The sequence below is a fragment of the Gopherus evgoodei genome, chromosome 11 (assembly GCF_007399415.2).
Source record: "Gopherus evgoodei ecotype Sinaloan lineage chromosome 11, rGopEvg1_v1.p, whole genome shotgun sequence".
NCBI classification, from domain to species: domain Eukaryota; kingdom Metazoa; phylum Chordata; order Testudines; family Testudinidae; genus Gopherus; species Gopherus evgoodei.
The window spans coordinates 35,468,006-35,492,595 of record NC_044332.1 but is presented as its reverse complement, the minus strand read 5'-3'; the positions used below and the strand labels follow the sequence as shown (position 1 = coordinate 35,492,595).

The 24,590-nt window shown below is 39.0% G+C and overlaps 1 protein-coding gene across 5 annotated transcripts in view; it reads right to left on the bottom strand.

Annotated features, from left to right (window-relative positions):
• The window catches only part of ZNF385B (zinc finger protein 385B), a 240,067-nt gene that overhangs the window by 10,017 nt on the left and 205,460 nt on the right, over positions 1-24,590 (bottom strand). For all 5 annotated transcript variants that reach the window (XM_030580937.1, XM_030580938.1, XM_030580940.1 and 2 more), the window contains one exon: positions 19,299-19,461. In XM_030580937.1, coding sequence (XP_030436797.1) covers positions 19,299-19,461 — 163 coding nt within the window. The remainder of the gene's footprint in view (positions 1-19,298; positions 19,462-24,590) is intronic.

The following is a 24,590-nucleotide window of genomic DNA, read 5'->3' as shown; positions in this document are numbered from 1 at the left end:
ATTGCCAAGCACCTCAGCCAACAAGTAGTAAATCCAGTGCCTCAAATGTTAACTGATGTACTACTTTAGCCAGGATTTAAAATATTCCCTAGATTTGTCAAGGAACCAAACTATATAACAAACTGACTGCAAACATCTAGGAAACTAGCAAGGGGCTATTAGCATGTTGTCAGGCAAGGTTCTGTCAGCTATTTAAATATTGAAAAGGTTCTCAATTAAAATAATCACTCCACCCAGAGAGAGACAGCGCATAAGCATGTATTGTATATACACACATACACGCGTACCCTACCTCCCATCCCCATTTAGATGAATGTTTCCTTCTATCTTTCTAAATACTTAGAGAATGTGTTTAAAATCCTGATTGAACAGTTAATGTAACATTTTAGTTCCATATCCAGTAGAATAAGCTAGACAAGTGTTTTGCTACCCAGTAGAGTAAAATCTGGCTCTTTTGGCTTCTAGAATCATTAAATTACATTTCTTCAAATGGGTTTTAGTTAACTACTTATTGTTTTCAATCCCTCGGAGCCACATCACCATTAACTACCACTTTTAAAAATGCCTTCTGAGTATTCACCTGTGCAAAGCAGATAAACACAAATCATATTCATGTGCACAATATATACAGAAGAATATTTTATTTGTATTTATAACATATATTTAATAGTAAAGAAGAAACCGGTCACTTTCATACTGCTTAAGAGCCTAGATGACTTCATAATATAAAATGTTGGCATATTTAGAAGTGTTTCATCCTAGATACTATTGGAATCATTATATAAAATCTAGATATAAGATGAGATGTGGCTGTAAAGCTACAGCCCCGTTGTAAGGCTGCTCTGCTGGCATTCCTGGAGGCATAATTCTTGTATCTGGTCCAAGCCCACTGAAGCCAATGGACTTGGACAAGGGATAAATCAGTACAGAATTTAGTTCAACACCTCCAGGAGCATCCAGTACCTCAGGCCAGTGTGGCCTCTGCTATACCCGTAGGATTTAGAAGAATGCAGCAATGCTCCCTCCACCCCCATGACAGCCCAATTCCACTAGCTGGAGCAGAAGGCTGCGACTCTGCCTAGGCCCTTCCTTTTCCCAGACCCTGTTGGAAAGGCTAGAGCTGCTGCTCATCCTTGTGACTACAGGCAGCACAAGACACACTGAGAATACACGAGCTATAATTCGGCCTAGCCTCTGTGTGGTGCCGAAAATGATTGGGTAAGTCTTGTGTGTCCTTTTTTTTTTTTTTTTTTCTTTCACTTACCCCATGCAGGACTAGTCACAATCTACCCCATACTACTGGACAGTATATGACTGTGCTCTTTTCCTAAGTACGGAGGATATTTTTGTCTGTTATATTCTTGTCTGCAATTAAGGATTACATCTCCTTTTTTTCTTAAGCCCCAGGAGTAGTAAAATTGCTGGTTGAGTCCCAGCTCTTACTGAATCCTGCGTTTATTTGGAAATAAGATATCAGAAAAAACTAATTAAGTATCGCTTTGGGCTCAGCAATACAAATGCTGTTGTCTCTTACCTCCATTGTTTCAGTCTTGGCTTTGAAGTTGCTTTCATCTATGTATGAATGTTTGGCTTGTATTTAGTGTCAGAATTAGATTCTAGAATCAGAGGCATATTTAGCTAATTAGAACTATTTCTGTTTGGATTTGCATATCACACATATAGCAAATAGAGATGAAAACAATCTAGGCAGGTCAACTTGTCCATTTCCCTGCCAATGCAGGTTTATTTGAAATGACTTACAATTTGCAGCTTCTGCTTCACTCCTGGGAAGTGCTATTGCACAGTCCAATAGATTTGGCTGTTTAAGATGAGTTCTGTCATCGACTTCGGTAATGCCACGGATTTCACCCTAGGACTTTTTTCCCTTAACATTCAGGCTCTATTCACTGTACTCAGACTTACATTTTTTTGGCTCACCCTATACAATTGAGTTTGCACAATTTGGCCCCATTCACACACTGAGGATGTGCACTCAGAGGGAGCCGTCCATGCAGAACTCTTCTCCCTTCTGCACATAGGGAGAAGTGCTACCTTTCTGGCATCCTCCTCCTCCCACCCGCCTATGCTTTGTAGACAGCTATTTTGATTAGGGCATCAGGGAGCCAGTTGTCTTCCCAAAGGTGACTAGGGCATCAGCCCAGATGCTGTTAGAACCCAGGATCACACTTAGTCCTTAGAGCCCCCTCTTATGAAATGTGGCTGTCCTGGGGCCCTCTTTGGATTCTGTTTTTTGTTAGAAAGTGGGACATTTTTGTAAAAAAATTAAATGTCACTTTCTAAAAAAACAGCTCATTAAAGGCATAGAACACAGACACCAAGAGCACATGGCAAGGGGTACAAAATTAGCAAAAGGAAGAAAAGACAGCTGAGAAGAATGAGAAAGTGAAATCTTAAGCCCACCTCATTTGGAGACTCAGCTAAGCAGAGTAATTACCTTAGCTAGGTGAAGGTCTTCTTGGAGAGAAAGAAAGAAGCCGTGTTCAGATATCTAAGGCCCTACTGATAAAAACAAAACACTGATGGATAATATTTCAATCTGGAAAGCCAGTTCCATAATTAGTTTTGTGTACTTAATAGCTGGATGCAGGACAATTCATTTTATTTGTTCTTTTGGGGAATCTTAAATACCAAGTTATAAGCGGAGGGTGAGGGGAAGAATCTCAGTTCACACTAAGAGATACATTTCTACCATGTCTTGGAAATTTTGTGATTAATCTCTCAACTGAGTAAATAAACATCTTGTCTCAAGTCATCACAAATAAAAATGTGACCATAATAGAGGCTGACATGATCTCCTGAATTTCATATGACATATTTAAGTAGAATTGTATTTAATTTTATGATGCTTTACATATTCAAGGTGCCCCAAAGCACTTTACAATTAAATGTACATCTTGCTAAAAGAGAGTGCCAGTGTAGACTAAAGTAATAGTTATTGTATACTCAGCAATAGTCACAGTGTTGGATGTTAAAATTGATTTGATTGAAGGAATTCTGATCAGTTATTTTTTACTCTAAAAAAAGAAAAAGCCATTAAAAGATCTTTAACGTCATCTAGACAGTCGCAAAGAGAAGGATAGAATACTTTGATTTAGCACATTAATGGAAAGGTGGCACTTCTCACAGTTCAGAATCTCTCTCTAGTAACATTGGATACATTTCCACAAAGCTTGATTTGTTATGAGAAGTCATGACCTGGTCCAAAGGTAGTCAACAAGAGTAGTTCATAAGAGGCAATTTGCACAACTTACAATAAAAATCTATAAAACAAAGCCATGAAAATGTTGATAAAAATAAAATAGAAATCCAGTATGAAATGTAACTTGCTGTTGAAATACTTTAGCAAAGTCAGGAAAGTGAAAAAGCTCAACTTCATATTTCAGTGTCAACGTACACAGGATTAATAAATAATGCATATATAGGACAGGTCTTACCCTGATATCGGCTAGTTGGGTCTTATAGCTATATGCATGTCTTCTACCTAGTTATCTATGTAGGGTTTGTTAATTAACTCTTTTTAGTCTTTGATAGTTACAGATAATTCTATAATGAATTTGTATATGAAATTTAGCCCTGGTGCAAATGAGTATAACTCCCATTAGTTTACTTCAGTGGGTCTGCCTCTGTTTATACCAGGGTTGAATTTAGCATCCTGAGTCCAATTCCAAATGGACTGGAACGATATTATTGGGTACTAACAAAAGTTAAAGAAATGGATAACAGATACATTAGATATGAATGAGGCATTGCAAATGCTTTTCTAACCTCTTATCTTAATACATTACAATGTGTTTGAGGGGCTACTTTGCAAACATTAACAAAGCTCACTATTAACCCAACAAGAAGGTAAACTGCCCCTTTTAAGATGGGTAAACCAAGGCAAATAAGTACATGAAAGAGTAAGTGACTTTGCTACAGTCCAACAGTAAGTCAATGTCAAAACTGGAGGTAGAAACCAGGAGTCCTTCCATCCAAGACTCCTTTTCTAGGCACTAGAGAATCCTACATCTTGATATTTTGGAAAACATTTACCAATCCCCTCTCCTAAAAATGGCTATACATTTTCAGAACTTCCTCTATCTACATCCTGGTTGATAAGAGAGAATAATGGAGAGACCATTCTTGAAAAGTTTGAGTATATATGGTCAAGAAGGTGAAAAAATAGCTTTTTTCCTTACGTATGGTTTCCTTTTGGTCCTATGCAAAAGTGAGTGACAAAACTCCACAGGATTGCTAATTCAGCTTCTGTCTGTAAAATGTTAAAGACGACGCCAGCAATGTTGCAGGGAAAAAGCCAGTAAAATAAAATAAAATAAAATGGTTAATATGCAATTAAACCACAGCATAGCTATCTCAGCTTCATTATTCCAGAAATGGAATGAAGTTCCTTTAAACAGATTAATGTGTTTGAGAATATTGGAACCGATATACATGTATAGACGTAAACACTTAAAGATTATAGACTTCAGTTGTGATAAGTGCTTCCCTGTGCCACAATGTTACTGCTGAAGAAATGACTTTTATAAATATGTATAATTTTTGATTACTCTGAAGAGCCTTAATGAATTTGTTGCTAAGCCATTTCCCGTAATATCCCTGAATTCTCATACAAATTGAGTTACAAGGCACTGACATGATATTCAAGTGTTGATTGTGGGTCAAATTCAGACCTGATGTAAAGTAGGCAGGACTCCTTTGAAGCCAGAGTCATGACCAGTTATACCAAGTCTGAATTTGGCCCTGTAATTGCAACAGTACCATACCTGTCCACGAAAATAACTAGGCTGCAGTAAGTGGCCTTTGGAGTGTGCAGTGGTGAGAGAGGCCCATAGTGGTTTATCACTTTTTTTATTCTTATTGTAAAAATACTCTTCCACTGTAGTGTGAAGCAACAGTGATGTTAATTAAATTAATTACAACTGTATACGATCCAAGGATGTTCCCTGGAATGCATACGCATGTAATTAAATTGGCATCATTACAGACAGACTTTGGGCAGTTCTACACTTAAAATGTTGCAGCAGTGGTGCTGCATTGCTGTAGTGCTTTGTAAAGGCACTACTACTACTACGACAGGAGAGCTTCTCTTGTAGAGAGACCCGCCTGCTGAGATAGCGCTATCTATACCTGCAGTCGGTGTAATTATATTGCTCAGGGTGGGGATTTTTCATGCCCCTGAGCGACATAGTTATACCGATGCAAGTTTATAGTTTAGACCTGGCCATAGTGAAAGTGCTCATCAAAGGGTAAAAACTTTTACTACTGAAATTAGAAGTTTGGATTTAACGTTTTCGATATTTGGCACATCTGACCTAAAACTGAAACTGACATTTATTTTGTATGTTAGTTACAGCACATTTCTTCCTCCCATACATTACAGAATATGGCAACCAAATATGTTGAAAAGAAGCCAGTTAGTTGATATTATTTATTATTTATATTACTGTAGCACAGGGGTTCTCAAACTGGGAGTCGGGACCCCTCGGGGGTCCTGAGGTTATTACATGGGGGGGTCACGAGCTCTCAACCTCTACCCCAAACCCTGCTTTGCCTCCAGTATTTATAAAGGTGTTAAATACATTAAAAAGTGTTTTTAATTTATAAGGGGGAGGGTCGCACTCAGAGGCTTGCTGTGTGAAATGGGTCACCAGTACAAAAGTTTGAGAACCACTGCTGTAGCATCTAGGAGCCTTAGTCATGGATCAGGCCCCATTTTGCTAGGCGTTGCACAAACACACAACTGAAAGATGTTTCCCTGCCCCAACCATCTTACAAGTGAAGTATAAGACAAGAGACAGTAGATGGACACAGCTGGATGGAGGAGTACTAGGAAATAGTGAGACGGTATTGGTCAGCATGACAGGCAGTGGTCTCAGCACACCAGTAGCCTAACCGTTGTCAAGTTGTTTTGTAGGCATCACAGAAAAGGAGAGTTTAAGGAGAGATGTGAAGACCAAGGGAGTGGCTTTGTGGATTGTTTATGTGGAATTCCTCCCATGCATGAGGGGCAGCATGGAAGAAGGCACAAAGGTGACTGAAAATTTAGCAAGCAGGTGATGGAGGCTGGCATCATAGGCCAACTGGAGAAAGGAATCATCATCTTGATAGTAAATAAGAGATGATAGGTAGAGTGTGGAGACAGATCATAAAGGTCTGGAGCAGATATGTAAGTGAGTTTTTCAGCAAAAAGACGGTAGTAGAATTGTTTTTGTGGATGTGAAGACCCAGAGATAAGGTGTAGAGGGAGAAATTAAGAGGACCAAGAACAGAGCTCTGTCCAAGTACTCTGTGGAAACGTGAAAGCTTATCTTTTTCACTAGCAGAAGTCGGTCCAATAAAAGATATTACCTCACTTACCTTGTCTCCATAATAAATTAGAAAGAAGTAAGAAAGCAATTAAGTCATTAATAGTTACATTCTTTACTGCATTCATAAGCACCCTTCCTACATCTCCATATCACTCAAAAACAAACCAAAAAAGGAACAGAAAAAGCATAACTACATTACTCTCCTTGGCACTCAGGAAGACAAGTTAGCCAGTTTTGATATGAGATTCTGAAGTAATTATTTTCTGCTCTCTCCATTTTCTCAATATGGAGAAAATAATGGGTGTAGTCAGCATATCTACAACCTAACCAGTTATGCAGTGTAGTGAGAAGTGAGTGAGAGGCCTGTAGGGCTCTGTACTGGAAAAACAACATTGCAAATCAGCACAGTGCAATGTTTCTTAACATCTTGGCTACTTTTCATGTTTGTAAATATTTTTCTTCAACATACTACTTTGAAACAAACTGCCAGATTTTATTTAATTAAAAGGCTATTTTTGTCTGCATAGTATAAGGACAACAATTTTGCTTAAAAAAAAAGAGTAGCAAATAGAAGCTAGAAAATGTATAGTATTAAATCTCAAATATCTTCGTAGACTGAAATAAGCTAGATACTTATTTTAGAGATGTTGTGGCTACATCAGAGAATATTTGACAGCTCTGAAAACATGGGAGTGCTCTGTAACTAAACTGATTATTTGATTAATCACACTGCTACTGCTAAAGTTGCTGAGATGAACTGTCATTTCCAGAAGTATTATCTGTTTGGACTTGGTACAGTGGTGATGTTGACACTTGTTAAATTCTGTGATATTTTATTTCTGATTCTGCATTCCAAGGTCCTTAGGCTACTTTCTTATAAAAATTTTGGCTTGTTTTCAGGATTTCAAATGATTTTAACTAATCAAAATATATGTATGCCCTCAAATACTTTTGTTTGAAAGTTTGGGTGAGTTTTGTACCAATGAAAATGGACCTGCTAGAGAGTCAGGAAAAGTACAAACAGCCACATGCAACTCTGCTACTGCACAATCTTGACCCACAATGTTCCCTTATATTTCAGTCCTGGGCTTCTCCTGAGCAGTGTGCCTATTGTGGTAAGTATTGTGGGGGTTTTGTGAGGAGTGTGAGTAGGACTAGGATGTAGCTATGTAACAATACAATTCTCTTATTCTGTTTGTTGAAGGCAGGCTACAGGCCTCACTTTCCCATCACCCGTTTCCCTCTCCATCACCAAATAGATACAATGCCTGGGTTTCAGACTTACAACCTGCAAACCTCTGTGAGACTGTAAACTTTTCCTAGTTACTAGTATACCAAGGATTATTTGCCAAAGACTGAATTTCTGACAAAAAGCTACTGTAGTAGTTATAAGGATTTATTTTCAATTGAATCTAATCTTATACTTCATCTATCCACATGCAAATTTGCATACAGAGGGCCAGATTCTTAGTTGGTGTAAACTTACATTGCTCCATTGACTTCTATGGAGATATGTCAATTCACAACAGAAAAGGAACCAGTTCACTTACTAAAACAAACACAAAAACAACAAGCCAACTCAAGAGCTTAATGCACACTCATAGGTCTCTGGCTTTCCAGTGACATACCTCATCCATAGCAAAATAGGTTGGGAAGACTTTCAATAGAAATTAACACACATTAAACCAGATTCATGTCCCTACTCTGCCAACACTTCAATGCTGCAGAAAATATGGTGGATCTGCCCAAATGAGGGAATACCATGGCCACCGTTGGTATAAGGTGCATTCCTGGGGTAAAGTATGAAGTTCAGGGGGTGTTTGTGTTCTAGGGATACTTTGCTGGTGTGGGGAGCTGGACAGAACTTAAAACCACCTTTGTCTCTCACCTTCCTCAGCTGTACTGATGTATATTGGCTACAGCTGAAAACCTACGCCAAGCTTGGGAAATTATAATATAGAGTGGACAAACTAGAAATACTGTACACAGTATTGTAGACTTTTTCATTGCAATATATGGCTCACATATGGGCAAAAGTAAATGTATTGGTTTGTTTAATCTCTCTTTTGCAGACACCAGATATTTATTATTTTGCAAATATTTTATATTCCTGTTGCAAACTTGGTCATATGGATTTTATAGGTACTGGAGGGGAAATTTTTTGCAATACTGCATGTATCTGTTCAAGCATACAATGATGTAGGAATGCTTAGAAAAAATATTAAAAGAATAAAGCCAACTTTTTGTATTACATCCAGGTACCTTTCACTTGTGTTAAAAAATGCTTTGGTTCATCTGCTAAACAACAAAAATAATGTTACCTGCATCTCTGAATCTGAAACATTTTACTGGAAAACATGTTTTACTTGCATTTGGGGCAAAACTAATTCTAAAATTCTAACCCACAGCTACTAAAATGATTGAAAACAATTAACCCCTGTCATAAACAGATAGCTAAGGGTTAATGTCTCTTCCACCTGAAGCACCTGACCAGAGGACCAATCAGGAAACCGGATTTTTTCAACTTTGGGTGGAGGGAAGTTTGTGTCTGAGTCTTTGTTTTCGGTCTGCCTGCTTTCTCTGAGCTTTGGAGAAGTAGTTCTGTTTTCTAATCTTCTGTTTCTAAGTGTAAGGACAAAGAGATCAGATAGTAAGTTATATGTTTTTTTTTCTTTGGTATTTGCATGAATATAAGTGCTGGAGTGCTTTGATTTGTATTCTTTTTGAATAAGGCTGTTTATTTAATATTCTTTTAAGCAATTGACCCTGTATTTCGTCACCTTAATACAGAGAGACCATTTGTATGTATTTTTCTTTCTTTTTATATAAAGCTTTCTTTTAAGACCTGTTGGAGTTTTTCTTTACTTCAGGGAAATTGAGTCTGTACTCACCAGGGAATTGGTGGGAGGAGGAAATCAGGGGAGATCTGTGTGTGTTGAATTTGCTAGCCTGATTTTGCATTTCCTCTGGGTGAAGAGGAAAGTACTTTTGTTTCCAGGACTGGGAACGGAGAGGGGGAGTCACTCTGTTTGGATTCACAGAGCTTGTGTCTGTGTATCTCTCCAGGAGCACCTGGAGGGGGGAAGGGAAAAAGGATTATTTCCCTTTGTTGTGAGACTCAAGGGATTTGGGTCTTGGGGTCCCCAGGGAAGGTTTTTCAGGGGGACCAGAGTGCCCCAAAACACTCTAATTTTTTGGGTGGTGGCAGCAAGTACCAGGTCCAAGCTGGTAACTAAGCTTGGAGGTTTTCATGCTAACCCCCATATTTTGGACGCTAAGGTCCAAATCTGGGACTAAGGTTATGACAACCCCCCCCCCCCCGGGTGTCTAAATAAATGTAAGAAAGATGATGAACTGGCATTTTGCATGCAAGTATATTCATGTGGGGCTGTATCTGAGCTCCTTACTCAGTACTTGCTCAGGCAAAACCACCACTGAAGTTAACTGTGAAACACTCATCTTCATTTCAGTTAAATGACACATGTAATTGTACATTCTCATTGACTTCAGGGGCAGTTTTGCCTGAGTACTGTAAGTACTGAGTAAGGACATCAGGATTTGACCCACAAACTGCATTTCAAATAAGCTGCAAATATATTTTCTTTATCTGGAAATAATGAGCAACTTTATTGCTTGTATTTACAGCTTTAAGGCTATAAGAAACAGAATACATTTCACACACTAATACTATAACTTAGTTTTACAAGCAGTTGCAGAATTAAAATTGGAGTGATAATAAAAAGCTTTGCATGTGATGTGTTTGTATGCCAGACATCTAAACTGCATTTTTTTTAATGGTCTCCACAGATTCCATATACAGCTGTGAATGTCCCCACTTCCTAAACCAGGTTTCCACCCCCCAGCAACTACTAACCCATAGATATAAATGGGTTTGTTTCAAATGTTTAAGTCATTAAGAATGGTAATAAAAACGAACATTGGCTAAAACAAACAAAATCATGGTGTGTGCGTGCAGGGGTGGTTGTGGTGGTGCGGTATTTGGAGCGTAGTTGCTATACTGACTTCATGCAACTGTAGGATCCCCCTTTGCTAGGATAATACTTGTGTTGGCAGCTAAGTCACTTTTACAGCCAAAAATGTGTAGCACAAAGCACCCACACAGCACCTGGGCCATTTGAAATTTGGAGACTAAATTCAATTACTGAAGTGTGAAAGAGGAATTTTAAACCTGTTTCAAGCGCACATCTCAGCACAGCCTTCACTATGGCAGAACTAATATTAGTCATGGGCAAAATTCTACTCAGTTTAGACTCCAAACTATTGGAGGTATTAGCACTCTGGCATCTCTACTACTTACACTCTGGTGATGTGATAAAACTAACTGCCTTGGCACCAAGAGTATAACCTTACTTCTCCTACTACTTACTTTTCCCCCTCAACTTTGCCCAGACTGTCCTTATTAGGTATAGATGAAGTTAATCTTCTTCCAGGATTATTTTAGAAGACTAGTATTAGAAGCGCTAGTCCTATTCTAATGGAAAGACCCAAAACCCTCCATTTCAAATGGCCAATTACAGCTCTGGTAGGAGCAGACTTGACTTGGATTTCTTAAATTTTAAAACTTGTATTACTTATATAGGGGATTAAATTGATCCTGCCAAACAGGAGCAAATGATATCCTCATTCATCACAGAGATTATCACCCTTTTAAGAAACAACAGCCTGCATGAATTCTTTTCCTTTTGGGATCTTCCACAAGATTTTAGCCCATAAATTTCACCTTTCACGTTGTGTCTAGATCACCATTCTTCCCAAACATTTATCCTTTAACTTATCCACTATCCTCTTTTCCACCCTCTTTCTTCTTCCACATCTCTTTTCCCCATTTCTATTTTCCTTACTGCTTTCTTATTTAAAAATTCAAGCACTGTCTTAAAGAAACACCCTCCCCCGGCAATAATAAACAGACAAGTGTGGTATACAGACACCATAACTATTGTATCAATTAAAATTATTTCTCATGACTATGACATAGTTTACCATTTCAATACATTGTAAGTACATTTTGGGATTGTTTTCAATCAGTTTTTGTTATTCTTAGTGTATTTGCCTGCAATAAAGTTGAGAAAATGGAATTTCTGGCAAACCCACAGAGAAGATATTTAACAAACACACCACACTGCTATGGATAAGAAAAGCTGCGTGGACAGGCAACCCAACAAAGCTGTTGACAGATTCAATATATAAATAGCTCCTTTGAAAACGCCTACCAAATTTATGAAGTCTCTCCTTATAGGAGCAAAGTCTGTGCGACAATATCTTTTACTATACACCATGAACACTGACATTGCTATTATGTCTATGCACACCCATGCATGGCATTGATGCAACTATAAATCTACTGTATTCCATAAAATAACACTGTAGAGCCAACTGCAACTCTATTCTGCAGTAGCTGGGGAAAGATTGGCGCACACTCTTCCCATTTTGGTTAGGGCAGTCCAGCTGAAGAAAGCATCTCTTCAGTCAGATTAATCATGTGTTTAAAGTTAAGCAAGTGCTTAAGGGCTGTTCTAGATTGTGGCCAGGCATTGTACCCAGACAGTTTCTCTTGCGGTAAGTGACATATTATTTCCTGATTTTAAGACAAAAATATTTTATTTTTCAAATAGCAGACATGAGACTGGAGGCAGGAGTGTGAGGCGTGAAAATTTCAGGCTTTTCAGCTTCCCACTGTTAAGAAGGCTATGTGTGTTGCTCTCCCCGGAAGTCATCTCAGTCTCCCCATCTGGTGCCCTTACCTTTCTTTGTCTTTTTCCTCTCAAATTACATTCTCCCTTTCGTGTTGTGGATACTGCCAATGTTGTCCGCAAAGGCTAATGGTCAAGGAAGCAGGACATCAGTGCTATTCATACATCCAGTTAAACATAAGGTTAAGTGCTTTGCTGGATAAGGGCCTAGGAGCCTTAACATTTAACCTGTGCTATAGGGAATTTCCTGCTCCATGGGGTGAAACCCACCGAGTAACAATGAGTTTCTATTTTACAGAATCCCACAACCCCACTTTCTGCAGGACAGGTGGAGTTTAAGACTTCAGGACTGCAGAGATTTATTCTGCACACAGCAGAACAGTACCTGAGCACAGCAGCAGGGCTCAAGAAAAGTCACTGTTGCTTGCCTAGAGGGTCTACACGGCTAGAGCTATCACTCTCCTATTGGATTCACCACTTTCATGACACTACCTTGAATGGTCCCTTAGAATATGTGCTAACTACTTATGCTAAGCAATGTGTTCCATCTTGCATTTACTTGGAGTACCTTTCTCAGACCTGAAGAAGAGTTCTGGGTGGCTTGAAAGCTTGTCCCTCTCACCAACAGAAGTTGGTCTAATAAAAGATATTACCTCACCCATTTTGTTTCTCACATTGGTTTATAGGCACTTCTGCATGGCTAGTTCTGGGATTTCTGCACTTTTCATAAAATGTTCCATCATCAACATTATTTATTATTTGTATTACTGTGGTGCCTAGGATTCCCAGTCAAAGATCAAGACTCCATTGCGCTAGACGCTGTACACACACAGAACTAAGAGACATGTATGGATACTATATCACAATATCAGTGGCTTAGAATTTAAGGTTTGGATGATGTTTAATAGGAGAGAAAATTCTTAAAGAATAAATGCCCTGAAAACTGCCTGCACTTCAAGGCCCTGGTAACTAACAAGAAATAACCTTGAATTTACCAGAGCATATAGAATTATGTCCAACTGCAGAGGCCATATTTTCCCCAAATTCACTAGGTTGTCTGGAGACTTATCACTGGCAAAAAAAGCCCCCTAAATATTGGCAATTATGCAGATACCCTCTTTAAAATGAGCAGGAAATTATGAATGGAGGTAAACATTCAGGTGAAATATAAGGATTTTGTTTGGATAATCCATTTTAAAAACACAAATAGGCATATGGGAAGAGTTAAATCTTTACCTTTGGCAGAAAGATTATTTTTTAAGAAGCAACAGAAGTGATACTACTAGGGAGTGACCTGATGATGGACTTGTGAAATGTGAATTGAGGCCTGTCTCAGGACATCACACATCATTCCTAGTTGATGAAGAAATAGGATCAGTACTGAGAAACTGGAAAGATCCCATCACATCATGATTTCTGGAGGAAATGTGACTCAGCATGTTCAGTTCTACTACTTAGAAAAGTTCCTTGCAGGGTTTGAGCCCACAGGAGCAGCAGCCTCAAAGAGAGCTGAGCATTAGCATTTTGGGCTAGGCCTGCAAAACAACTCTCCCCATAAATTTATCTGTTTCATGTCTAACCACTCAGCACAGATTCAGGTTGATGATTTTTAGATAGGGTTTGAGGTGATTCTGTGGGTTACACCTCACACTTACCTGTCTGCTTTTTCATAAACATGTGTGGCATGGCAGAATAGGGCAATTAGGTCTCCCTGCCCTGCTGCCCCCCCGATTCCACTTCTGTGGAAGGAAGCTAGTTGCTAGGTTTTTCAACCCTCACTATTTGTTGACATTGATTTATATTGGTTATTTCAGAAAAAGAGCTAGAAACTTACCTTAAAAACAAAAATGACTTAGATTCATCTTCACAGGGCCACAGGTTTGAACAAGAGACCACTGTGCCCCCTCCATCAGTGCCATTAAAAACTACCAGCCATATGGCCCTTTCTCCAAACATGATATCTCAAACTTCTGCTAATGTTCCTTAAGAGGACCAATTCTTCCACAAATACATACTAGCTGGGAAGAGGGAATTAACCAGAGGTTATACAGTGAATGACTCATTTCATAACCCTAATGATCTAGAACATTTCCCAAATGAGGCCACCAGGGTTTTTTTCTGCGGCCACAACAGCCTCCTGGGTAGCGATTTGAGGGGGGGAGGGGAGAGAAAAGCATCAGCCCCTCCCACTTCTTCCTTTTTGCTCCTGGATGTGCCGCCCTGCACCGCCTCTGGAGACAGGTGGGACACAACGCTGCAGGAGCAAGATGACCAACCTTGGGGAAAGAGGATTTGGGTTGCAGGCTCCAGTGGTGGGACTTCAGGAGCCTGGCCGTGCAGCCCCAGATTCCAACTGTGCATGGGGCAGCAGGTACTGACCACCCGCACCCCGGCTCCGGTCACAAGAACGTGGCCTTCAGCCTTCAGCCCCTGGCTCCCGGCTCTAGTCCTGGACTCCAGCCACGCAGTGGTGGGCACTGGCCCCAGGTGCCGACGACCCCCAGCCCCAGCTCCATGGCAGTGGGCTCCAACCGCAGGGCTTTCAGCACCAACTTCTGACTCTGGCCGTCGGGCACCAGGTGCTGACCCCCAGCACCAGCTGTGGAGCTTTGGTCAGCGCCTGGCCCCCAGTTCTGGCTGGTGTGGCCCCAGCCCCTGGTGCCAATCCCCTGCCCCAGCTGCTCAGCAGCAGGTGCCGACCCACAGTTCTGTTCATGTGGTGGCGGGAGCTGGCCCCGGGTGCCAAGCCCTGGCCTTGCAGGCATGAGCGCCGACTCCTGGCTCCAGCCACGCAGCCCCGGGCTCTGGCCTTGTGGCAGCAGGCACTGGCCCTGGCCACATGGCAGCAGACACCAGGCCCTGGCTCTGGCCACGTGACAGTGGGACTCATCACCCATCCCCATTGCTCGTGGCCCACACAACCTCCCATAGCCCCACATCCATCCCCCTCAACACTGGCCATGCATCTATCCCACCATCGCCTCTGTCCCTTGCTGCCTCCCCCTTTGGTCATCCCCCACTCCAGGGCATAATGGGTCCTGGGGCTTGCTGAGAAAAGTGATAACAACAAACACTCAAGTATCACTTTTCACAGCAGACTTACTAGCTACCTGTGAAAAGTGATACTTGTATGTTTGTTAATATCACTTATCACTTTTCATAGCCTCCCAGATAGCTACTAACTGCACTGTGATACTAACATATATACATATATCACTCCGGAACGGGGAGGCAGCATTACTTTCATTGAGTCTGCCAAAAAAACCCTACAAATATAAATTACAGGGATTTGGATGTGCATCTGTACGTATGTAATTGTTTTTCCTAAACTTAAATTAAATCTTTTGGGAAAAAAGTGTCAATGTGGCCACCGGTGAGTGTTGGTGGTTGCACTCTGAGGCCACCAAAATTTTGTTGTGAGAACAACAAAATTAACAGTAAAATTTCAACAGCTAAACATACAAAGGTCAAGAAAAACGGAAGCAGGCTAATAAGGACAAGATAATACAGGACAGAGAAAAGAACACACAAATGTTAGATATTCCTAAACAGAGGAGAGTTGGAGGCTCAAAAGTAAGTACCTCGCCAAAGTATGATTCAGCTAGAACTCCAAACCTATGGAATATAATCCACCAGTAACCACTGTTCTTGTATTCTGGCTACACAAAGCCAGATAAGCTCCACTGAAGCATAATATTGGCTTTTAATATCATGGTGATTAATGAACAGTGAATACAATAGCTTATTTTTGAGTCACAGTATCCTATTAACACCACAAGAGGAGATTGTTGCTTCTCACAGCAACAGATTAAAAAAGTAGCATCATTCTCTAGGTCCAAATTCAGCCCCCTACATCTGCCTGAAATCATATTTACCTGCAGTAGCCAAGTTCTCCGAGGACTATTCAAAATGTTTGAACAAAAAGGACTTATGTGAATTTGCCTTTGGTCTTTGAGAGAGAGCGGGCACGCATGCAAGCAGTGTTTACACTGAAATTTCTCCTATGGTTGCGGTCACACCATCACAAACATAACCTACTGGTGAGTGAGTGCTTCAGGTCCCTCTCAGTGCCTGATCCATGGAGGCTGAGAGTCTTCCTAGCCAGGGCCGGTGCTACCATTTAGGCAACCTAGGCAATGGCCTAGGGCGCCAGAATTTTTGGGGGGCGCTATTTTGCCGGGGGGGGGCAGCACGTGGGTCCGGTGGACCTACCGCAGTCATGCTGGCGGACGGTCCGCTGCTGGAAAGGCTCCGGTGGAGCTGCCGCAGTCATTTTGGCGGACAGTGCGCTGGTCTAAAGGCTCTGGCGGACCTACCACAGTCATGCCTGCGGCAGGTCCACCCAGAGCCTTTAGACCAGCCGACCGCCTGCCAGCATTGCTGCGGCAGCTCCACTGAGCCTTTCCAGCAGCAGACCGTCCGCCGGCATGACTGCGGTGGGTCCACTGGACCCGCGGGGGGCAGCAAAATGGCCGTCCGCCTAGGGCATCAGAAACCCTGGCGCCGCTCCTGTTCCTAGCTAGACTGTTTGGCTCTTTAGCTCAAGCTAGCTCTTTCAGCTCTGGAAGTCCCCAGTTCAATCTCCATTGTGTTGGCCAAGATGGTGACCATCACATAAGCATTAATGTAAAACAGGTCATTGGCAATCTACCACCAAAGTTTCTAACCCTGTTCAGAGCACATGTAGATGACAGTGGTAAAAGCCAGAGGTCAGTCTACATAAACACTCCCCATCTATGCTATGCTACCATAAGCAGCACTGCACTGATACAGCAATGGTAGAAAAATTACAAAACGGGTCCAAAAAAGAACAGAGAACCAAAGATGAGCAAAGAGAACTTAAAGCTTTGCAAAACAAGAGAAATAGAGTTAAAGAGAAACAAAAATACAGATGCAAGCTAAGGGTCCCACATTAGGAATCTTTAAGACCTACTAAAATAAATGTACCCATAATACAGATCTTAAAAAGAACCCATCTCTCAGAGACAAAGATATGCTGAAATATTAAGAGTAAAAAAACCCAAAAAACTATCACTCTCCAGATTCCCAAAGGCAACATAAATGATTCTCTCTGTTGCAGCAAACATACAATAAGGTAAAACCCACTCTAACATACACATTTTTTCTACTACAGTTTTACAAATATCACATCTAATAGATAGCATTATCTGGTTTTCTAGACAGTAACCTAATAAAACTTCCCTTGCATTTTCCCACTCCATCTCTGACTCAGTAGCTCTGGGATTAGATGGTGATATGGTCATTGAAAGTATGCTTGTAGAATCGACTGCTTCAAACAGGTTCCCAGCTCCCCACCAGGATCTTACTTGCCAAGTTCAGCAGAGCAAGGTCAGGCAGTTATGACTCCGCCTCTTCCATAGGGACCTGTACCTTTTGGGCTCATTTGTTCTTAGCTGCTAAGGCAGCAGTTCACTGATCTGCCATTGTGATTTATTCTGAATGCTAGAAAAACCTGCATTAGTGTGAAGTTGAAAGGTACCCAGGATATTTTTTTTAGTTCATGTTAACAAATAAATAATGATATGGTAACAACTTTGTAGGCTGGAGTCCCTTGTAGTGGAATTAGGGGTCTTAATCCTTTTCTAAAACTAGGCATGGATTAGAGAGCAAGTGGGTAAAGGCACATGGCATGAGGCAAGTATGCCTGGGACAGCCTTGTGGTCTAGCTCAAGCATTATACAAAACATCTCTCTACTGGTGGGCCCCATCTGCCAGAAGGAGGATTGGTCTTGTGATATAGTGAAGGAGATTCCAACTCCCATTATTTGGACCCTTGTTTTGACCAACAGGGGGTCTATTCTTTGATTTAATTGTCATTGGTGGGATTAAAATTTGTTGGGTAACCCCAGGCTTTCGTCAAGTTTAATAAAGTTGCAACCACAGGCTTCTACAATGAAACACGTATGACAGTAAAACCTGGATAAGTGGCAGTAGAAATGGAGTGACAGCTATTTTGACTTGAAATTTTCAAGCTAAACAGTAGATTCAGTTTTAGGGGGTTGTTTGTTTTTTAGTTTTACATTCAAGGAGAAAACATGAGATATTTTCCATTGCAAGACCTACAAAGTTAGAGTGCTTTAAAATATCTTAGCATTTGCACATACCTTTTGCAATTAAATTCTCTTTCATTGTCTAATTTTAGAACATGACTGGAACCTGCCTCTCCATTCACTCACTCTTCTCTTATTTCAGTTATATTGACCATTACTGTGTGCCCGCCATCTGCTTTATTGTTTTATAAAATCTTGGTTTTATTTATTGGAAAATGCTATCTGGGTTTATATTGTTTCACATTAAACCAAAATGTAGGCGGATTAGGTAAACCAAACTGAACCTCAACCTTTTCAGGCTAAAGGCCCAATCCATGACAGTTTTGCCTGTGTAAAGAATGCAGGATTGAGTCCTAAACAGCCATTAGCATGAGAATAAGTCACAGCTCCTGGAAAAAGGGTGATAAACAGTGGTCATGAAGGAAGCAGCAAACCTCTCAGACAAAGTCTATTGCATTTCATAGCCTGGAAAACCCATAGTGGCTGCTTTCTACTGGATAAGGATTATACTAGTATTTCACACTGTGCCAGAAAGTTCAGTAAACAGTTCTGCTTTATTCAGCAACATATCACAGAGGGAACAGAGTAAAACTGAAACACTAACTCACACACACTAGGGTCAACAATATTTCTGAGATTACAAGAAGAAACAGCAGAACAAACAACATGGAAGCTTACGTGACGTTGTGGAAGCCATAAAAAAAAAAATCTATGCCAAAAGGCTTCCATGTATTTGTTGAAGGAGATTTTTGTAGCCATAACTATCCTCATTTGGTTTGAGCAGGCCTCCCCTATTCAGAAAGGGAGTTTCGTGGAGACAATTTTTGCCCTCAAGACACACACAATGACTTCAATGGAAGCTGAATAGAGCAACTCTAATCTATTCACAATCACAAGTTTAGATGGCATTGGGACAACATGTTGCATATTTTGTAAATATAAATTTCACAGGAGAGTCTTATAAATATTATTTGAAATTAAGCTTCAGCACGCACTGTGATATAGGGAATGTTTCAAGCGTGTTAAAGATGTTTTGGTACTAAATATCAAATACAATCATTCCTGTATAGCAAAGCATATTAGCAGTTTACAAAAACAAGTCACAGACCACTAATACTCAGTCAGACTCTCACACAAACACAAAAAAGGACAAGAAAAGAATGTAGAGAACAAAAATTGTCATTGACCTGATTTGTCAGAGATGTTGCCTGTGACTGGCGTGGCAGAGCAGCTTGTGTTAGCCTTTGCGCTGTCCTTGGAAGAACCAGCTTTTGGTTTATTTTTCGTTGCCTCTAATGCTTTGACCTTCTTGGCATGTTTACTTCCTTTGTAGTGGGCCTCGGCCTGGCTCTACAAAGGAGAACAAATCAGGCTCATTTTTTGTGCTTCCATATAACACAATGGATGATAATGTAGAAAAAATGATATTTTCAATAATAGGCACCATATTATTCCACCTGACAAACTTTAGTAGCACCTTGTTAATTATTTTCCAAAGGTTAACGTGTTTTATATATTCAGAGGGTAAGACTTGCATTTTGATAGATTTGAATGAACAGTATGATCTTTCAGCACCTTGGAACATGAGGTTTCAAGTGTATATTAACATTGACAGCTGCTTATCTAACTCCTTTCTCTCATACCCAGGAAAGATTTAAACCTCTGCGTAAATATAAACACATCCAATATAGAAAACGTCTATTTAATTTTCATGTGCTATTCCCTAATCTTTATTGATTATAGTTAGAAAGATGTATTCTATGCTGTAATGTAATTAAATAATCAATTTTGCTCCTTAACCTAGTACAAGAGTTATAAAGTATTTGCATTATTACACTAATAGCAATTGAAATGCTATTAGTGTAATCATTAATAAGATTATGACTTCACTATTAGATCAAGGGGGAAGGGAAGAAAAAAAGAAACATAATTGCTATTAACTTTAATAGCCCCAAATGAAACATATGAAATGCATAAAATGGTTATCAATTTATGTTATATTTTATCAATAGTCCTGTAGAACTCTTTCCAAATCCTTAAAATGTTGGAATATGAAGGACAGGACAACCTGGAAAAGGTTATACTTCTTATTAGCTTCTTCTCTAAAACGTTATAAAATTTATACTACACAGTTCTGCACAAAATTAGTAGTGTAAAATAACGTTTGGTGTATGTTAGACTTTTGTCACAAAAAGTTATTCATGGAAACTAAGGGCGAAGTTTTCAAAGTTGCATGCCTAAAGTTAGGCACCTACATAAGTGTACTGATTTTCAGAGGCTCTGAGCACCCATTGCTCCCATTGATTGTACATACCAATCACCTATAAAAATCAGGCCACTTATTTAGACCCCCAAGTTTGAAAATTTTAAGCTATGGGTTTTTTTAAACACAAAAGCTGACTTCCAAAAAACTAATTTCATTAACAGCCTTTATAGAATAGAAAATTGCTGAAATATCTTACATTTATACACAATCCATAAGATGTTTTCACATACATATAAACATTATTTTTAGCAATAGCTTTTCATTACTAATGAGAGTATCTATTTGTAAAAATCAACCTTTTAAAGATTTTAATCTTCTGTTAAATAGGTGCCACTATTGAAGGACACATATTAACTATGTAAGTTAATATTGTGATTTAATTCAAACTAAAATGTTGAGAGCAATCATGTTTTTCATATTGACACAGATGATCATATCTCAGTGCCCCACATGTAAATATCAGCACAAGAAACATTTATTGTGTTCATGCAAATGTACATTGTTAACATCCCTCTATCATTGGATTAAGACTACTGCATTTTGCTCACTACGTTAAATGAAGCAAACAGTGAAACGAACTACACATGCTTTATGAACATTGACTTTGGGATCCAAACACTTTGTGTGTTATAAAGCAGTGTTGTTATAAAGAGGGCAATTGTCTGAGGGCTCAATTTAACTAGGCACCACAGTACAGTCACCTCTGGCACAGCATGTAATCACAGAGCCTTATCATGAGGGTGGTATGCAAGCAAACAGCAGGAACAAGTGAAACAGACAAGAGAATGCACACCAATCTGTGTTCATTAATGTCTTCATGAAAATTATTGACATCATTAAAATCACCAAGGCATGCAGCTAAAATAGCTGCTTAGGTGAGATGAAGTACTTATACTGGTGTATATTGGGGCTTCATAGGTGAGCACATGTACTGTAAAATAAAAGTAAATGCTTTCTGCTCTAAAGGAACAGAATAGACCGCATGTTCTACCAGACTGTATACTTCTGAAAAAGTTTTGCAAAGCAAGTATTCAGCAATAAGAAATATGAGGTTAACTGTACTCTGCAAACTTTTCCAAGAAACAACCTAATATTAAAAAACTGGGTACAATATTTACAGTACAGATTCTAACAATTAGTTGTGATGAAACTACTCTAGACTTCAAAACCTCTGCAGGATTAACATATAATAAAAAACAATGCAAGGATTATAGAGCAGCAGCTAACTGTACAGCATAATCACTACTGTACATACAGTATTTAAAGGGACACAACTTGAATTTTTTGAAACTAATTTCAAAAAAATTCAGCTTTCTGATAAAGCACCCTTTAAATAGTATGTCCTGGTTTAAAAAAAAATCTTAATTTTTAAAGGGTTTTTCTACTCCCCTATTTAGGTTTAGAAAGGGTCTTTAGGGCTAGCTGGGGGAAAAACCACCATCAAATTTTCAGATTCAAATATTATTTTCAAGTTGATGGTGTCCCCTTAAATATTTTAACTACAATTATGCTCAATGCATACATGTTCTGGTGACAAGATCATGTGCTTCTGAGGCCAAAATCTACAACATAAAAAACATAGAGGCACCAAAGAGAAAGGCTTATTACATCAATACATTGCTAATAAGCCTTTCTGCTGATATTTGCAATGAAAGTACCTGCTACATCATAACTATTGTTTTTGATTCACTTCATTCAATCGTCATCTACTATACAAGAGATCTGTCAAAAACTAACAAGTCCAGATAGAATTAAAACTAATGTTCGCTTTTTATAAATATATGCAAAGCCTTCACTGAATTCTGCTGGGAAGCTGAGCCATAATATTTCATTTCTGATTTCCACTAGATGGTAATTACATCTACGTATTATCACACAATCATAAAGTAATAGTTTATAAGGCCAGATGGAACCACTGTGATCATCTATTCTAATCTCTTACATAACTCATGCCATAGGACTTCCAAAAATTAATTTCTGCTCGAATTAGAACATATCCTTTAGAAAAGCATTGGATCTGGATTTAAAAGTTACTGGTGATGGAGAATCCCACGCAATGCTGGGTAAATTATACCAATGATTAATTTACACCTTATATCCAATGAGAATTTGTCTAGCTTCAGTTACCGGCTATTGGATTTTAGTATACCTTTGTCCACCAGATTGAAGAGTCCTCTACTATCACATTTCTATTCCCGATGTAGATACTTAAAGACTGATCAAGATGCCCCTTAGCCTTCACTTTATTAAGCTAAATAAGCTGAACTGGAATCTCTCTCTCATTATCATGGCTTATCTCTGAACTCTCTCCAATTTTTCAACATCCTTCCTGAAGCATGGACACCACAAATGGACACACTATTCCAGTCATGGTCACACTAGTGCCAAATACAAATATATTTATATTCCTACTCAAGATTCTCTTGTTTATATACCCAGGGCCATATTCATCCTTTTGACCACAGCATCACACAGACCCCATGTACAGCCGATTATCCACCATTCCCCCAAGTTTTCTTCAGAATCACTGCTTCCCAAGATAGAGTTCCCTATCCTGTAAATACGGCCAACACTTTTTGTTCCTCTACATTTGGCTGTACTGAAATGCATTTGGTTGGCTTGTGCTCAGTTTACCAAGTGATCCAGATTGATTTGCATCAGTGATTTGTCCTCTTCACTATTTACCACTCCTCTAATCTTTGAGTCATCTGTAAACTTCACCAATAATGATTTTAAAAGCGTTCTTCCAGGTCATTGATAAAAAATGTTAGCTAGTGTAAGGCGAAGGACCAATAATAACACTTCTAAATTCTGAAGTCTTCATATCAGTAAAGATTGTACTAGTTCAGCAATAGATTATAAGACATTATTTTGTCTCTTGCAAACATATTACTAATATTTGGCATTATTTATCTTACAGAGAAAATATACAAAATATAGACTCAATCACACAACCTTTATGCCAGAAAAACTCCCAACAGGCTGCATACAGAATACAAGAACTAGTTTTATGTGAAACAGATTAACTTTCATAGGATTAATTTAGACTGCATCAGAATTGTAAGGGAAAAATCATAACGAACATTCTTATATTTCAGCATTTTCACAATTGTGCCATCTTGGAATAAAAAACACTTAAATTAATGATGATCAAAAGTAGGCAACATAGTACAATTTTTAAAGGTAAAGGTCATTTGTAGTTTTAAGTATATACTTTTAGCTGTAATACAACTTTTCAGCTAACTAGCAATCTTGTTTTTCATTTCCATAGCATATATTTCAATGCTGAAATTACTCTACAGAGTCAAAAAGTTGGCAAAAGGAGACAATTGCTTGTAGCATGCAAAAGCTGCCACAGATCATTATATTTAGAAAAAGCCTAGAAATTATATGATTGTTTAAACATATAGAATTTAATAGTTTTGCAAATTATTTGCCAACTCCAATTTGAAGCTGGGCTTTTCTAAGAAGCCTAAAGAAACCTAATTCTATTATACTCCTTTGAAAATCCCAGCCTGAGTGTCAATTTGGGGGTTAATTTATGGAATCTAGGTAATCAAAACCAGTATTTTTTACTAATATTTATTTTGAACCACTATTTCTACTGGGAGTAATTATTAGCAAGGATTTATAATACAAGATATCATTTATAATATCTTTCTTTTATATTTCATTTTTGTTTGAAACTCATTGTAAAGTCACTGGAGATGCATAACACATAAAACACTGCAAACATTAATCACAGTTTTAGATGACCTTATATTTTCAAAACTACATATCCTTTTACGTTATTGGTATATACCAGTAGCAGTACCAGATGAAAAAGAAAAATCCATACAGTGTTTATAATTACTATGATACTGATAGTAAATTGCTAACTGTTAGCATTTTACCCAAGGATTATCCTACATAATGACAGAATTAAAAACAGGCGTTAATTTTTTAAACACAATTTTTTTAAATTTTATTGTCACTAAGATTCACTGTCCCTAGATACAGCAATTCCAAAGGAAATGCACAGGTGCAGCAGGAGGCAGAATTTGATCCACTATCCTTTAAATAAATCTTTAAAACATTTCTGTTTCCATGCCTACATGTTTCACTTACTTCTACTTTTCTTTGGTAGCTGGGCAGTAATATTGTTATATTACAAGAAGCAGTACATTGTGGACTTTCCTTGAGCCCTGCAAGCAGGAGGAAATGATGGCTGTTT